General features: G+C 37.7%; 1 protein-coding gene across 3 annotated transcripts in view; it reads right to left on the reverse strand.

Moving 5' to 3' along the window:
• Positions 1-18,071, reverse strand: part of FAF1 (Fas associated factor 1) — a 620,612-nt gene that overhangs the window by 213,481 nt on the left and 389,060 nt on the right. For all 3 annotated transcript variants that reach the window (XR_010321387.1, XR_010321388.1, XM_010591294.3), the window contains exon 9: positions 5,969-6,064. Coding sequence is in view for 1 of the 3 variants with exons in the window: in XM_010591294.3 (XP_010589596.1) it covers positions 5,969-6,064 (96 nt within the window). In the remaining 2 variants the exon portion in view is untranslated. The remainder of the gene's footprint in view (positions 1-5,968; positions 6,065-18,071) is intronic.

The raw sequence follows: 18,071 nt of genomic DNA on the forward strand, positions 1-18,071 counted from the left end.
CGAGTGGCTCAGTGAAGACAAGTACTGAACACAGGTTCAGTAGAGTAAGGATTAAAGATAAGACAGCTGTGATATTATACAAAACAAACCCCTGAATTTATAGTCAAAAGACCTGGGGTTGAATATTCTTCCCTTTTCTGTCTGACCGTGGGCAAGTGCCTTCATATCCCAACTGTACAAAGCAACTAATACTGGTCCACAAAGGTGGCTGTGAATATGAAAGGAAAGGAGATGACATAGAATAGTATCTTGATAAAACTATTAACTGATTTTAATAGTTAAATTCAATTCACATGGTAAGAAGAAGGCACCTCGTAGCGAGTTAAGTGGATAAAAGATGAAGCAGTCATCTAGTGTAGATCACTCTGTTAAGAAGCTTGACTATATATATATATATATATATATGTGTGTGTGTGTAGAGAGGATTTGTACATGTTTTTTCAATGAAGAGAATGAACCAATAGAGGAGAGGATAACAATGCAAGTGAAGGAAGGAACACTTACAGGGCAGTGCTGTGGGATAGGTTAGTGGAGGGAGGAGTCAAGGCAGACACGAACCCTAGTAGCTAAGCAACCTCTCAACTAACAAGTTATGGTAACAAATTGGATGTTGATATAACAATACCCTTTTCTGAATAGTCAAAAAGGAAAGATTCTTAAATATCACAATGTATCAGGTCAATTGAGACAGTTTCAAAGAATAACAGGTTCCTTACCCATTGGTATCCAGTCCATTCCAACTCATTGTGACCCTATAGGACAGGGTGAAACTGCCCCATAGGGTTTCCAAGGCTATAATCTTTAAGCAAGCAGGCTGGCAGGCACATCTTTCTCCCTTGGGGGGCCTGATGGGCTTGAACTGCTGAACTTTCGGTTAGCAGCTGAATGTTTAACAACTGTACCACCAGGGCTCCTTAACAGATACCTTAGTGACTGAAATAAACAGTTTTTAGCTTAGGTTGACGATCACTAGTACTGGCGAGGAGAAAGGTTTTGGGGGGAACATGGTAAATTCAGTTCTGAACATAGTGAATGAACCTGAGCTGGGGCATTCAGATGGAGATGTTCAGGAGGCAACTGGATTACTATTTAGCTTGTCTGCCTGTGGTGCAATGCTACATGCTGTCAGCTCCTGCTGCCCATCCCATACTTGTCTTGCCAAGTTTTACAAACTGAAATACTGATTTTTTGCAAATACTCCCTCAATTTCATTTTGTTAGGTACAAGCTCCCTTAAGGCAAGATTTTGCTTTGTTAACAGCCATACTTCCCGTGCCTGTACCACTACCTGGAGTGTAGTAGGAATGCAGTGAGAATTTAATGAATGAATACTGAATGAATATTCTCTGTCACTCAAGTCAAAACCTAGGCATTGTTCTTATTTCCTCCTTCTCTCTCACCCCCCACACATCCTATTAGTTACCACTCCTGCTGATTTTTCCACCAAAATATTTCCTGAATTCATGCCCCTTTCTCTTTTTTACTGACAGTGTTATAGTTGAGGATCTCATTAGTTCTAGTGTTAGTACCATAGACTCATACCTGATTTCTCTATTTCCAGTCTTGGTGCCTTAAATCTAGCAGCTAGAGTGCATTCTATAAAATGCATATTTGAGGAAGGGCTGACTCATTAGAGGGAGAGCAAGTGGGAGTACGGAGTAAGGTGTATATAAACTTATATGTGACAGTCTGACTTGATTTGTAAATGTTCACTTGAAGCTCAATAAAAGTTAATTAAAAAAAATGCATATTTGAAGGAAAAAAGAAAAATCACTAGCCCTCTGTGGCACCCCCGAGTTTAAATACACCTTCACCTCAACTCTTACCACTCTTTGTCTCCTACTTTTTTCTGCACTAACTGAAAACTGTACTTAGCTCTCCCCATACACTATATCAGATCATTCTGCTTCCTCTGAATGGAGTACCATTTCCATGTTAGTCATTTGGCCCACTGGGACTACTTCTTTATATTTCAATTTGTATGTCAACTCTTCAAATCTTTCTTCCTTTTTTCCCATTCAATTACAAATATTTATTCTGTGGCTGGTGTGTGCCAGGAACTATGCTAGGTGTTAGATTACACAGGTGAACAAGGCAGACAAGGCTGTCACGTGCAATCATTCCTGAAAGTTACGCTCCCCATATCTGTGCTCCCCTAGCATTCCCTGCTTGCCTCAATTTCTCATTAATCAAATAATAAGAAATTATCAGTTCATAGTCATCTGTCAGCACACAGTGAACATTCAATAAGCAATTCCTTAACTGAAGTTATAAACTAATGGTTTTTTAAACATTAATTAGAAATTTTTTGTTGTTGTTATTTTTTGGGTACTCCTCCTTCTCCAGTGTCAGCTGAGGACTGGACAATTCTTGAGGCGCCAGGGTTTGTGGAGTCCCCACAATGCCCCACCCAGGAAGCTGAGAAAAGAAGAGATAGGTATCTAGCTAGGTACCCAGAGATGTGGGAAAATTATTAAGAGTAGGAAGGGAAAAAAAGCGAAAATGCTGAATTATCATTAAGAAAATGCGTTTTCAGGGCCAGAAGGAGAATGCAAAATACAAAACTTCCCAGCTAAAGGACACATAACTATAATCCATAAAATGCAAACTTAATTTAGCTACTGGTCTCAAATATCTCTGTTCTAACTCAAGGCTTATACTAGTCAATAGCAGTATGGTAACTATCTGGAAATGGAGAAGGGTTAGAACTAGAAGAAATAAGCAGAACCAATGGGTGGAAGCTCTGAGCACAGATTTCAGTTTAATATAGGAAAAATACCAAGAAACAGAGCTGCCAAACAACTGAAATGCTTGCCTCATGAAGTACAGAACCCTCAGTCACTGAAGATTAAAACATTATTTTGAGGAGATGCTTGTAAAAGAGAGTGAGCTCTTTCAGCATAAGGACTGCATCTTATGTATAACATGCCAGCAAAATTCTGAAGATAATTCAAAAATAATTGCAGTCGTACATTGTCAGGGAACTGCCTGAAGTTCAAGCTGAATTCAGAAACAGACGTGGCTATCACTGCTATAGTCAAATGGACCTTGGCCAAAAATAGAGAATACCAGAAAAATGTTTACCTGTGCTTTATTGACTACGTGAAGGCAACTGACTGTGTGGCTCATAACAAATTATGGCCAATTTTGCAAAGATTGAGAATTTCAGAGTACTTAATTGTGCTCATGCAGAAACTGTACATGGATCAAGAGGCAGTCATTCAAATAGGACACGGGGATACCATGTGGTTCAAAATAGGAAAAGGCTTGTAGCGGGGTAGTATCCATTCACCTTACTTACTCAATCTCTAAGTACAACAACTAATCTGAGAAGCAGGACTATCAGCATCAGCACTGGAGAAAGACTCATTAACAACCAGTGATATGCAGATGACACAACCTGATAAAGGTCAAAGACTACAACCTTCAGTATAGATTACACCTGAACGTGAAAAAAAATTTTTTTTTCACAACTGGACTGATAAACAACATAATAAAAAATGTAGAAGAAATTGAAGTCATCAATGATTTCATTCTACTTGGATCAACAATCAATGCCCACAGAAGTGGCAGTCAAGAAATCACATGAGGTATTGCATTGGGCAAATCTACAGCAAAAGAACTTTTTAAAGTTCTAAAAAGCAAAGATATCACTTTGATGACTAAGATGTGTCTGATCCAAGCCACGGTCTTTTCAACTGCCTCACATGCATGCAAAACTTAGATAATGAAAAAGGAAGACAGAAGAATTGATACATTTGAATTGTGGTGTTGGTGAATACTGGATATATCATGGATTGCCAGAAAAAACGAACAATTCAGTCTTAGAAGAAAAACAACCAGAATGTTCCTTAGGAGTGAGAATGACAAGGTTTTGACTCACTTGCTCTGAAGATATTATCAGGAAAGACAAACTGGTAGAAAAGGACATCATGTTTGATAAAATAGGGGGCCAATAAAAATGAGGGAAACCCATTATATGGTATACTGACACAATAGCCACAACACGGAACTCAAACATGCCAATGATCATGACGATGACACAGGACCAGGTGATGTTTTGTTGTTATACATCAGGTCGCCATAAATAAGAGCCGACCTAATGGCAACTAACAACAACATTCGGCTTGTAGGAGATATTAAATAAATGTTTCAATGAATGAGGGACGAATGGATGAAGAGTGGGTGGATAAAAGAGTAGGTTGGGCCAAATGATCTAAAAATTCTTTCCATCTTTCTAATTCTGTGATAACATAAAAACCAAGTCACAGCTTCTTTCCTACTTCTCACCAGCCCCCTGGAGGAGGTGGTATTTACAGTTAGCCAGGGAAGAAAAAACTAGTGTATTCATCCCAGAGAATCAGATTTTAAGATATTCCCAAAGCTGTAGCTCTTTTAGTTTGGCAAAGAATCCTAACCCCACTGTACCTGCTTCTCTAACCTAAAAAGTGTGCCAGTCTCACAAACACTGCTCTTGACTCTATGGCACTGACTTCTCTCTGCTGAAGGTACTGCCCAAATAATACATACAATGGTGACAGTGAGACAAGAAAATAAGATGGTGTGAAATCACCTCTCAGAGTATAAGAATAATTAAGGATTTGTGGGGGCACCTAGTTGGCCACCTTTTAATGTTAGTGTATTTATTGATTAAAGAGTTGAAGCGTGACCTACTTCAGCTGTTAAAAAATATATTCAAGCACTAGAAGGAAATTCTTCAATGAATTATTTCTAACAATTCCTGCCAAGCAGTGAAACTCAGCATCATTTTTCTTTCATGAGGATTAGTGAGACAAAATGCAGGAAAAATGGTGTGGGATCTTTAAAGGAAATTAACATTTTTAGAGGCCCAAGAAAACAGTACAATAGTAGTTGTAGCAGGGGAAAAAGCTTCCTTCTCTGTGGATTTCTAAAAAAATGGTAAAAATCTAGAGTAACAAATTATCATTTTCACCAGATGATCATAGGATAGAAGTCTTTTTCACATACGTAAATGATAAAAATACACATTCAGAGGATGGCTGAAGAGATCCAGTGGCAGCTTTCAGAACAAGTGTCCAAAATACATAGTTTAAATAAAAGCATGCAACCAGATTTTGAACAGAATGTAAATGAAAGAAGTTTTACCGAACTATGCCAAATTTTCAAATACTTGGATCATACTCTATTCTGAAAAGCACTAGTGTTAATAAAGATTTTCTGTACTATATATCACCTCTGTTGTATAAACTTTTAAAATCATGGTGAAGACTTTTCCGAGCACACAGTAGTAGCTCAATACTACTTTTTAAATGAATAAATTATAATACCCATGTTCTCTTTCCCATTCCATTATAACCAAGGTCAGAGTTGGAAACAGAAGTGCTATTTGTAGCGAGGGAACAGAATAGATTCTGCCTTTTAATGTTGTTCAGGCTGACATAGACACATCACACACACATACACGTACAATCTTATTTACCCCTCTCTGCTGCTATAGCACCCTGTGTGCACTGTTAAAACTGCATTTACTATGTTATGCCATCAGTATTAGTTTATTCCTCTATTACTCTTACTTGATCCTGAGCACCTTGGTATAGGTTCAATATTATTCATCTTTGTTATTAAATATCAAGCAGGATGCCTGGTTCACAGTTAAAGAACCTTCAGGATCAGCCCCAATAAATGCACTCAACTACGTAGTCAACAACAAAGAAAACCTCCCTGTTAACTTGACAGCTCTAAGTAAAAATCATTTCAACCAATCCACCTGAATTCTGTCTGTTGCAACATGAAACTAAGAGAACAAGAAGGAGCACATTAGCAATATCCTTGCGTGGAAAGTTTCTGCCTTCAAGAATTTACTGAGGCTTTATTCACGCTACATTTACTTTTATCTATTCACTGCTGTGGCAGATAAAAAATAGGAAGTGGGCAGGTGGGTGGAGGATAGGCCTTGTGTTCAACGAAAAGCTGGCAAATAGGCTTACCTCCTCGGACTGCTCCCGGGTCTGTGCAGGTGAAGACCTTCTTCCCACTGTAAGTCGATGGCAGGGATAAGAGAGGCCTGATTCAGCAAGACACATCTGCAAAAAGAGGAAACCATCATTTGTAAACAAAACAAGGCCATATTTCACAAAAGGATTTTGTTTTTCAGATATTTTCTTTTATTTCTGAAGCTAGATTAGAAAGTTTACTCTAGTAGCCTGGGCTTTGAAAGTTTACCAGGAAGGCTTTGAAAGTTCGAAATTCCTCCTATAGGGGATGTTACGGTAGTCAAGGCTAATACTCGTTAGACAATAGACTGGTGTTCTAGGAAACTGTAAAGAGCCTAAAATAAAGCAAACTATATACAGTTTTTTTTTTTTTTTTCAGTGTGTGTTACTTTTCTGATTAGTAGAATAATACCTGAGTTTATAAACTCCCAGGGCAGTATTCTATCTAAATGCTACGTAGAGTACCTAGGAGACTGCTTGCTGAAGGCATTTTGAAAAATTTCAGCATGTAGTAACATTATCGTTTGGTACTTTAATCAGTACTAATCCACAATTTCAGATAATTACTCCAGTTTATAAATATATATGTAATGTACCTAATAAAGTACCTGGCACAGAGACATTTAGCTTATTGTTCTCATTACCATTATGATCCAAAACACTACCCAAAGAATCTGCCTAACTTTTGTCAAAACAATGAAGGCAATAAACATTTATTTCTATCAAAGTTTACAGTAGGTCAGATATTTAAGTAATTACCTTCAGTTTTAAATTAAATTTAGGCAAATGTAATAAAGACTCTGTTTTATGAACATCAACTGATTTCTTCTCAAGAGAAGGAATCTAATTCCTGAAAGGTACATTTAAATATTTTACATGCTTCAGAAGTAGTACACCTTATAAAAGCGAAAAGGCCTCGAAGCACTTATTGATGAAGTTCAAAGACTACAGCCTTCAGTATGGATTACACCTCAACATAAAGAAAATAAAAATCCTCACAACTGGACCAATAAGCAAGATCATAACAAACAGAAGATACTGAAGTTGTCAAGGATTTCATTTTACTTGGATCCACAATCAACGCCCATGGAAGCAGCAGTCAGGAAATAAAATGGGCAACTATGCTGCAAAAGACCTCTTTAAAGTGTTGAAAAGCAAAGATGTCATTTTGAGGACTAAGGTGCGCCTGACCCAAGCCATGATATTTTCAATCGTCTCACATGCATGTGAGGACTGGACAGTAAATAATAAAGTGCGAAGAAGAATTCAGACTTTTGAATTACGGTGTTGGCGAAGAATACTGAATATGCCATGGACTGCCAGAAGAACAAACAAGTCTAAAGTACAGCCAGAGTGCTACCTGGAAGCAAGGATGGTGAGACTTTGTCTCCTGCTCTTTGGACATGTTATCAGGAGGGACCGGTCCCTGGAGAAGGACATCATATTGGTAAGGTAGAAGGTCAGAGAAAAACAGGAAGACCCTCAATGAGATGTACTGACACAATGGCTATGACAAGGGCCTCAAACATAGCAATGACTGTAAGGATGGTGCAGGACTGGGCAGTGTCATGTTCTGTTGTATGTAGCTATGAGTCAGAACTGACTTGATGGCACATAACAACAACAATAAAGAAAACACAATATAAAAGTATAATTAAAAAAAATAACAACTTTGTCTAACAGAAACAGATTATATGCCAATATTTAATTAACAATAACTCTGTTGTTAGTTGCCATTGAGTCAATTCCAACTTATGGCAACCTATTAGACCAGTATTACAGTACTTGCTGTATGTGGTACATTGCGTGCCTGGCATTTTATTCTCCCATTATTTTGACAACTGGCCTTTCTACATGTTATTTGCATTTCATGTCACTCTTCTCTACATAAAAGAATTATAATAATATTAAAATGCCAAAAGAGGGTGTTTTTCTTTGGTGTTCATTAAATGACACATACAGTAATTTAATGCAATGATAATACAAAGTGAAGCTTCTTTTATTGTTAGAAATAGGGTATCTGCTAACACACTGCAAATATCCACTTCCAGGTAGGTGTGAATTAAACCGATATATGAGGAAATCTGACTATCTGTATATTCATAGGGACCAGCCCAAGATACAATAGTGGTAAGGCATAATTAGAATTCAAATATGTGTTATGATTAGGCTAACTATCTGAAGACAAATATTGGAAATAAAAATGAAAATTACACATAAATATCTAGGTATTTTCAATAGTGAGTTGTGTGCTTTATTATAGATTCAGCAGATAAAAATCATATGTGCTTGATTATTGCTATTTTTCATTTAGTTAGATTAGAGGTTTTTTTTTTGCATCTAGATGTTTTGGCTTTGTACTTTACAAAGGCTAGAAGATCTGATTAATAAAAACAAAACTGTACCAATTCTGTTGTTTTTATTCAATCATACTCCTCACTTGTCACAATTAGCTTAATTTATTTCATTTCAATACAAACAAAGCCAAAGTTAAGTTGGACAGGAAACACAGGCTAAATTTCAAGCCACATTACCTTCATAACATTTTTCATTTGAAAAAAATGTCTTCCTCATTCCCAACCCCAAATCCTCTGGTAAAGAAACAGTAAGAGTGGTAAATGCTACTGACAATCAGGAGCATTGAGACCTGAACCAGGAGCAAGAAGACCTCAATTCAAGTGTCGCCTAACATCCTGATCTTGGGAGAGTCATTTCTCTTTTCTAGGCCAGGGTTTCCCATTTATTAATTGAAGTGAATAATCCCTGACCTGACTATATAACAGGTTATTTGAAAGGATTAAATGTGATCAGGTAAGGGAAACCTGGCTTTGAAACTGCACTGCAGCAGGCTGAAGAGCTGTGATCATTCCAGTGATGATCATTTTTAGGACCAGCAGAAGAGACAGTGATTAACTTCCACAATGACTATCTCTGAAAATAATCCAGTTAAGAAAGTCAAAAGGGAAGGACACATTTTAGGAAGAGCTAGAGGAAAGCACAAACTAAAAGTACATGGTACTACAAGTAGGCTCCTCAACGGGCTTGTCTCCACAGTCATCAACATTAATCTTCCTCATGTTGTTGTTAGGTGCCATCCAGTTGATTTCGACTAATAGTGACTTCATATGGTAAGAGTAGAACTGACCCATAGGGTTTTCTAGGCTGTCATCTTTATAGGAGCAGATCACCAGGTCTTTCTCCCACAGAGTCACTGGGTAAGTTCGAATCGTCAACTTTTCGGTTAGTAGCCAAGCGCTTAACAAGCAAGCCACGAAGGCTCCTAACCTTCACCATAAAAACCCATTGCCTTCGAGTTGATTTTGACTCATAACAACTCTGTAGGACAGAGCAGAACTTCCCCATAGGGCTTCCAAGGAGCAGCTGGTGGATTTGAACTGCAGACCTTTTTGGTTAGCAGCCAAAGCTCTTAACCACCACCAGGACTCCAAAACCTTCCCTATAAAAAAAACAAAAACAAAAAACTTTCTAATAATTCCTGAGGATAAGTAGACAGTCGTCAGCACTTTTCCCTCAGTCTACAACTGACCAAAATGGGCCTCTGGGTCACTCTATTTCAGACCCCACTAATCACAAATTGCTGAGGAAATTAAAGAGCCAGAAATTTCAGTTATTTTGACATCAGCAGGGATTAAATAAAATCATAGTGTCTTTTCTAAGAGAACATCTCAGTTGGAGAGACAAGAGAAACATTTAGAACAGGTACAAAAAAGGAATATGAGTGAATAAAACCACAAACACAAACCCATTGCCGAGCTGATTCAGACCCATAGCAACCCTACAGGACAGAGCAGAACTGCCCCATAGGGTTTCCAAGGAGTGCCTGGTGGATTTGAATTGCTGACCTTTTGGTTAGCAGCCATATCTCTTAACCACCACACCACCAGATTTTCCACAAATGAATACAGATGGGGTCATATCTGCATCAGACAGTCTCTGTAGGGCTGGGAACGCTTTGGAAGTGACAACAGTTATTCAGAGAGTGATTTCAAGAAGTAAGAGCTAAAGTAACATTTTCATTGGAACCCAGAATGCAAAGTTACATAAGGAATAGAGTCAGAAAACTAAGGTTCCAGTCTGGCTAAATCATTCAATAGCTCAAATGACAATAGGAAAAATCGCTTAGAATTTCTGTTCCTCAATTTTCTTTCTTAGAAAATGGTGTAATATAATCTGTTGTTAAGTTAAAAAACAGGGTAATACAATCTGTTCTATCACTCTCTCACAGTTGTTGTGAATATGCAATGGGATAATGTATGTGAAACTGAGTGCTTGTGTAATTGTAAAGTGTTGATACTATTTTAACTGGGGAATTTAATTTGTAAGACACTGGGAAAAGCAAAAGATTAGGACTGCAAGTTTGTAGTTGAAGAGGCTTACTTTCCTAAAAATGTAGATTTACATATATTGCATTTAGTAGTTATTTAACCTGTACATATTGGTAATCTTTCAGCCAGAAGATTGCTTTACCAACTTCAAAGGACTGTGACCCATTTCCAAAGTCTTATTTCATGGTTTTACTCAATTTCTTTTTTGGCCATGTTAGATTATAATTCTCTGACTTTCCATAATCTCAGACCCAGAGATTCAAAACAGGTTTACGAACTCGAAATAAGCACTAGGCCTGGTTATGTAATGAGTAGGAATACAGATAGTATTTTTAACAGATATAGACAGAGGTAGAGAAGGATAAACAAACCTGTAAGCCTAGCTTTACACTGTAACTACTGTGAGGGCAGGAACAGGGTCTAGCTATTTCCTGAGTTTATCACTAAAAAAATTGTTAGGGATACCTACAGTTAAGTGAAAAAAGAAAAATATCCCTGAGATTAAAATGAGTGGTCCTAATACACATGGCAATCACATTACCATCTTATGAACCTAAAAAAATAGAAAATGGATTTGAGACAGAATCAAAAATATTTTTAGAAGACTCATGCTGAAGATACCAAAATATAGGATCAGGTTTTACCAAAAATTAAGAAATAAGAAAAGAGGAATCTGCCTTACATTTGAATATTCACAAAAGTTCTCAATTATAGGGTATTCTCTCAATTATTCTGAAATACAATGAACTGTTAGAGAAAGACAAATTAGCCTGAAACAACCCTGTCAATGCTTTAGGGGCTTATAAAAAAAAAAAAAAAATTTTTTTTTTTCAGTTCATCAAAAACTGAGGTGCTTGATATAATTAAAAATGACTGACCTAGGTGTGAATCAAAGCTCCTTTTCTGAATTAAACTTTGTCTTGTCCTAAGTCTTCCTTTCTGCCTTCCTATAAATACAGCCCATGATTTAGAGCCTTATGACATATAACCTCCAACTTTAACCACCCTCAGCAAACAATTGAGGGGGTACAAATGTGGTTTGTGAAGACATGTTTGTCAGGAAATGTTTATCAAGATGATCTCAGGGGAATGCTTGGGCAGCATGTCCCAGGAACAACGCATATGTAGATATTTCAGATAATCACTTGCTAGGTTGGCTACAGGAATTCTATATTAAAAAAATAGATTATCAAGGCAGGGCTAAGATGGCAGAGTAGCCAGATGCTTCTGGTGATCCCTCTTACAACAAAGACCAGAAAAAACAAGTGAAACAATTATATTTATGACAAGCTAGGAGCCCTGAACATCCAAGGCAAATTAGAAAATGGACTGAGCAGCAGGGGGAGGGAGAGACGGTTCAGAAGCACAGAGGAGTTGCCGGACCTGAATTGCCAGGAGCCCTTAGGCACCATCCCTGGGAGCAGCTGTGGCGGGTTGGTGGTAGCTTTTAGCCACAGCTTCCTCAGGAAGAAACAGCTGGCCACACAGCCTACTCACACCTCTGGAACCAGAGAAGAAAGGCGCTTTCTGCAAAAGCTAAGTACTTGCACATATCTTACCACGCCCCCCACCCCCAAGCCGGCTTCGGTGGCTGTTAGTTTCCCTGGGCCTGAGATAAGCTCTGCTTAGCATCCTGAGCCATTCTCCTGGCCTTGGAGAAGGGATAAATTCCCAATTGGGGGAAAAGATAATTTGCCAGCTCCACTAACCTGGGGAGCTCAGGACAGAAGCGGCCCCTGTCCAGGCATAAACGGTCCATGGACTTTGAATACCTTTCCCCTCTGCATGGACCTGTGTGGGCCTACTTCAGGAAAATAGGCCCTTGTTGGCAGACGGCAACTGTTTCAGCTGTGCGGTGGAGAGGTGGGTGTTTGATATTCGACATTGCTTTGCCTATTAAACAGGGTCCTCACCTACCCACATGAGGGGCCTAAGGACTGGTGGCTCCACTCAGGTCACTCAGCCACCCACGACTGGGGTCCAAGGATAACTGGTACCTCCCAGTCCTTACAACCAAAAGCACTGGCTGCCCATGGTCCATCTGCAGATCCCACCCACCTGTGCACTCTAGGGAACAGGGACACGCTTTCCTGACAGACACTCGGGGGATGGCTGTCATCCCCCTTCCTTATTCAGAGCATGACCCCCTGCTGCAACCAGATACCAGTACCTACACTAATCACCCCTGCCCCACTAAGACTGTGGGACAGACCCTGCACCACACACTTGATGACCAGCTACCTGGACACCAGAGCTGAATCCATACAAGAAAAATGAATGGACTCCTGGGCTGATAACAGCTCTAGCCATCTGGTGACAGAACGTTAGAGCTTCAAAGGCAAAAATAATCAAGCTAGCTCACTCAAACAACCTATTTGGGCATATCAAAACAAAACAAAGCAAGAAGCCAGGATACAGTAAGCAAACATAAAATAAACTAATTAAATAACTTATAGATGGCTTGGAGACAACAGTCAATATCGAATCACTTGAAAAAGCAAACTATGATTGCTTCAACAAGCTCTCAAAACAAAGAGTCAAGGGATCTTCTGGATGAAGGTGCATTTCTGGAATTACCAGATGCAGAATACAAAAAAATAGATTATCTAATCATGTAAAACTTTAACTTGCTATTGTCTTGCAACTATATAATCAATTTCAAGCTCCCATGATTGTGGTCACATACTCCCTTCCTCACTTTCCTATATAAAAAGTTCACCTCTCCCTCAGAATGTTGGAATACTTTGTGACTCCATTCTGTGTTACCCAGTTACATGTTTTTATTCCTCAATAAAACTCCTTTTCCTTCATTCCTAACAGTATGAGATTTTTACTTGTTGACATTTATGGTATCAGAAACGGGACTCAAATTTGCATTGCTTTTTGCAACCCCTGAGGCAGCAAGCATTCAGACTCCAGTACCAATTGAGCTGTTTAGGCTTTGTTTCCACAAGTTCTCAGGAGTCGTCTTAAGGTAAATAACCTCTCTATTTGAAGCTCCACTCTCACTGAATTGGTAGCTATTCAAGTTTTACTGGAGGATTTGTTTTGTTCTTGCAAGTATGTAAAATTCATGAAATTTTGCCTGTCTACTGGAAAAATGGGAAATGACAAATCGAGTGGTACTTTTTCCACTACTTAACGAACACTTTCATCTGTTAACATGTTTTTTTGTTTGGCTGACGTAACCACACCAGAGAGAATTTGGAGAATCAGTGGCCACTTTGAGACTTTAGGTTCTTTTTACCTTTACAAATTAGTTTTTCTGCACAGTACGGTGGAAAATAGGAGCTCCCGAATTAAACATTCTCAATGAGACTAGGTCTCTAGCCGGCAGAAGGAATTAGGTTCAGAAAGAAGGAAACCAGGTTTCATATGGTTGTAATGAAGGAATCCCAGTCTTAAGCAGCAAAAATATGTGGGCATGGGTCGAGCATCTTGAACTCCCTTAGGGCACTCACCACCAACGGAATGACACCTGTGAAAGGATAATGAAATGGGCCAGAGCATGGGAAGGTGAGTTTCTATCTGCTCTTTTACCTTCCATTTTAGGAAAATGAGTTCCCATTCGTGTTGTCTCTTCTTTCCACTAGGAAACTTTTGTTTGATGCTCAGGTTTTGTCAGAGGATCTGATATCCCTCCATCTAAGACTCTGGCAAATTAGTAAGTTTTATTTAGACGTTGTTTTTCTGTTGAATTGGGTCAATTTTATCAAAGAATTGCTGTATATACTTTAAGAAACTGGGTTGTTTATGGTGTGTGGTATTGTATAAGCCTGGTTTTAGGGGTGACCTCACAGACTAGTGAGTTTATGTGGTTTTCTGTTTTGTCGAGAGCATTGTGTCTGAGTTCTGACTTGTATCAGGTTGAAGACAATGACTGGTGTTTTGCATGGGGTTGTCTAAAATCTCAGTTATTTTTTTTTCCAAGAAGAATCACTTCTTGTGCCTAGGCTTTTAGAAGCTACTCTAAGAAACTTTGATACAAATCACTCTATTTGAAAAATGTACAGAAAAAGGATGGTCTTGTTTTTAGGTGACATCGAGTCAGTTCCAACTCAAAGTGACCCTATAGATCAGATTACAACTGCCCCAAAGGGTTTCCAAGGAGCAGCTTGTGGATTTGAACGGCTGGCCTTTTGGTTAGCAGCCGAGCTCTTAGCCACTACACTACCAGGGCTCCAGAAAAAGGATGCATTGTTTATTTTGATTGGTAAAACAAGGCCTTAAAAAAGACAAATTACTCTAAATTACTACTGTAATCGAAAGGATTCCATAAAGCATGGAAAAGACATGGTTAAGAAAATGTAATAATTTCTTGCCTCTGGGTGGTATTGTTAGATTATAACAATGCTTCAGAGAACTTATTTTGCTTGGTTTAATATAAACAATTGCTTAATTTAATAGTCTAAATATTTCCAGGAATTAATGGAAATGAATTCATTCTGAAAAAGACTTTTATGTCCGTTAGTATGTCAATCGTAAACAAAACCTATCTAAGTAACTTAAGCTAAATATTATACGAAATGTGTTTTATTTAAGGAAAAGGGGTAATTTTGCCTTACAGTAAAACTACTTGTTCCAGAATGTGAATAAGGACACATCTAAGGGGAAAAATGCCTAGGCAAGAAATGATGGGTTCATTTACAAAACTGCAAAAGAGCTTTGGTGTTTCCCAGGTAGATAAAAAGATTAGGAAAGAGAAGGCAAAACTGTTTACCAACAGGTAAAAGGGAAAGAATTTGGTTCTCTTTTGTCTTTCAAAATACCTAAGCCAAGTTAAGCATATGTAAGTGAATTGGAATAACCAATTCTTCCCTCTCAGCATGAGCCAAAATACTGGGAGGGTGGGGCAGGATCAGGCCTCCCCAGCCCCCAGCCTCTGAGCTCATGTAGTTCCATGGAAGCTTTTGAAAGACTCTTCCCAACTAGGTGAAGACCTTTTAAGACAAAAGAGAGTAAGGAAAACACTGCCTTATTATAGTTATCAGAAATTGGGTGGATCCCCATCATAAAAGAGCTGTAAACAAGTTCTCTCTCTAAAAAAAAAAAAAACCCAGTGCCAGGGAGTCAATTCTGAGGAATTCTAAGACGCCAAAGATAGAAATCACAACAAGACATGCCTGAAACAAAATGGTAAAGGTCTGAATGAAAATACAGACTACTTAAACAAACTTTATTTCAACATTTATTAGGTTTTGTGGTATACCCAAAAACCCACTATACAGCTGTAATATAATTTCCAAGATCTTTAGGTAACTTAGTGATATTGAGTTAATAGATATTTGTTACAGTTATGTTTATATACTTTTGGTTTTTATGCCACAGAGAAAGGATATATATTTGTGTCTGCTGATAAGTATATTTATTGTTGCCACTTAATGGATTATAAGAGATTTGCAACAAAGACAAACTTTAAAAGGCTTATTAAAAAGGAAGTTTGTTTGATATGGTCAAAGTTTTTATTTGTCTGGCTAAATTTCTGTGGATTAATTTATGAGATTTTAAAGAGCTTTAGTGTCAAATAGTATATAAAACAAAGAATTGGGTTTCTCACTGTTAAAATAACAAAATTTCTTTATGTACAAGGTTGAAGAGTTAATTTATCCTTGTTGTAATCTGCTCGAAGGCAAGGGTTCAGCCTTCATTAGAATAAAATCCTCACTCAAAAACAAAGCCACACGGCTTTGAAAAAAACTAACATTTTTACCTTTAACATATTTGGTTAAATAACTCAAGTGTTGTTTCTTAGTAACCTATAATAATCTCTTGACAACTCTGAAACTTTATGGAAAGCCACAAAAGATTTGTTCCATTTTATAAAAGAAAAAGTGCCAAAAAAGAAAAAGGTTTATTTGATACGTTGTGAGTATTATGAAATGTGTTGTCAACCTAGAGGTGCCAATTTTCTTTGGGTTAAAATTTATGTGTCAGTGATATTTGCCTGATATTAGACAACAAGTGCATAACACTATATCATAATTTATTTTTTTAATTGCTAATATGGTCGTAACTTTATTATTTTTTTTACTGAATCTAGCATCATCAAAACTAATGGTTTAATTAGGGGAATTCACATCATTTACCCATGGAGTTTTTATTACTATTCAGACGTTTGTTGTTGTTAGGTGCCATTGAATCAGTTATGACTCATAGTGACCCTATGTACAACAGAATGAAACACTGCCCAGTCCTGCGCCATCCTCACAATTGTCGTTATGCTTGAGCCTATTGTTGCAGCCACTGTGTCAATCCATTTTGTTGAGGGTCCTTCTCTTTTTTTTGCTGACCCTCTAATTTACCACGCATGATGTCCTTCTCCAGGGACTGATTTCTCCTGATAACATGTCCAGAGTATGTGCGATGTAGTCTCGCCATCCTTGCTTCTAAGGAGCATTCCGGGTGTACTACTTCCAAACATCAGATGTTTAGAAACTTGATAATCTTGATATATTCTGACTATATGGTATTATGTCTCAAGATCATTGTGTATTATATTTGAAGTTCTTTGAAAATAATGTTAATCATTACGGTTAGAGATATTTTTGTCTGAGGTTTTTTTTGAATTGACTTTATTTGGCTTTGCGTTACTTTTCAAATTAATTCTCATATGTCTTTCACTTTTAAGAATTATTATTGATATAAGTTAATCACGAACATTTTTAAGTTGTCATCTGCAGATAAATTTTACTTTGCTGATTCACTGAAAGATGTTTGACCAATATATTTCAACAAAAATGGACTAAATCAAGATTTCTAGAACTCTTATGTAGAAGCTGACGGGGCTTTCAGATTGTTGCTGATCCAGAATTACGTGAAACCAAAATGCTACCTACGCCTGAGTAAACTAATTACTGTAAGGTTTACACGAGAATATTACTGATGTTCAATGTTCTATTTTCTAGAATAATTACTGGAAAACCCATGTTCCTCCTTTATGTTGCTTGTATTGATTCTAACATCACTGAACCTGAATTACTGAAATATTATTAATCTCTAATCCAATACTCTAATGAATATTTTTCACAAGTCAAAGAAGGCTTTGATGGCTGAAGATGAGAATGCCAAAATCTACCTAATGTTGTCCCAGGAGAAAAGACTTATTAAAACCTCATTGGTAAGGGCTATCTTTGGTCCACCTTACTAATCTATGTGCTGCCAAACTACGGAGAGTTAAAACTTGGTTTCATTTATCTCAGTTGAAGAAGGCTAAAACACCCGAGATCTTGGCAACCCTTTGGAGAACTAAAAACCACCTTAAAATGTCCCAGTGGCCAGAAGCAGATGACATCTGAGGTAGACAGCTCATCCCAAGATCAGAGAAAAAGGTTTCATGCAACTGGTAGAAATAATTGGATTTTGTTTTGTTATTACGGTTATTTTTATGTTATTAGGTTTATTCTATAATTTTGGCTAATATGAAAATCTCTTCGACTTTTGTTTCTCTTCTTTTTAGAGTTTCTTCTGACGTTTCAGTTAAAAATGCATTCATCCAGCTCACTCCATCAGTAGCCAGTACTAGAAATTTACTGAAAATTGAATCTGTGACCCCTCTTCATGATCTATGTATGAAAATTCAGATTTATTATAGCAACTCCCATATTCAATTGTAGTCTTTACCCAATGCTACTGCTAACTTCACCCTCACCTTTAAACGGGCCATAGGTGTTAGGTTATGGCGTCTCCTGGAATGCAGATGCAAGCTTGGGCACCATGACTTAATTTAACTCAAATTGTAAGCAAGAATTGTT

This window comes from Loxodonta africana, chromosome 3 (genome assembly GCF_030014295.1).
Source record: "Loxodonta africana isolate mLoxAfr1 chromosome 3, mLoxAfr1.hap2, whole genome shotgun sequence".
NCBI classification, from domain to species: domain Eukaryota; kingdom Metazoa; phylum Chordata; class Mammalia; order Proboscidea; family Elephantidae; genus Loxodonta; species Loxodonta africana.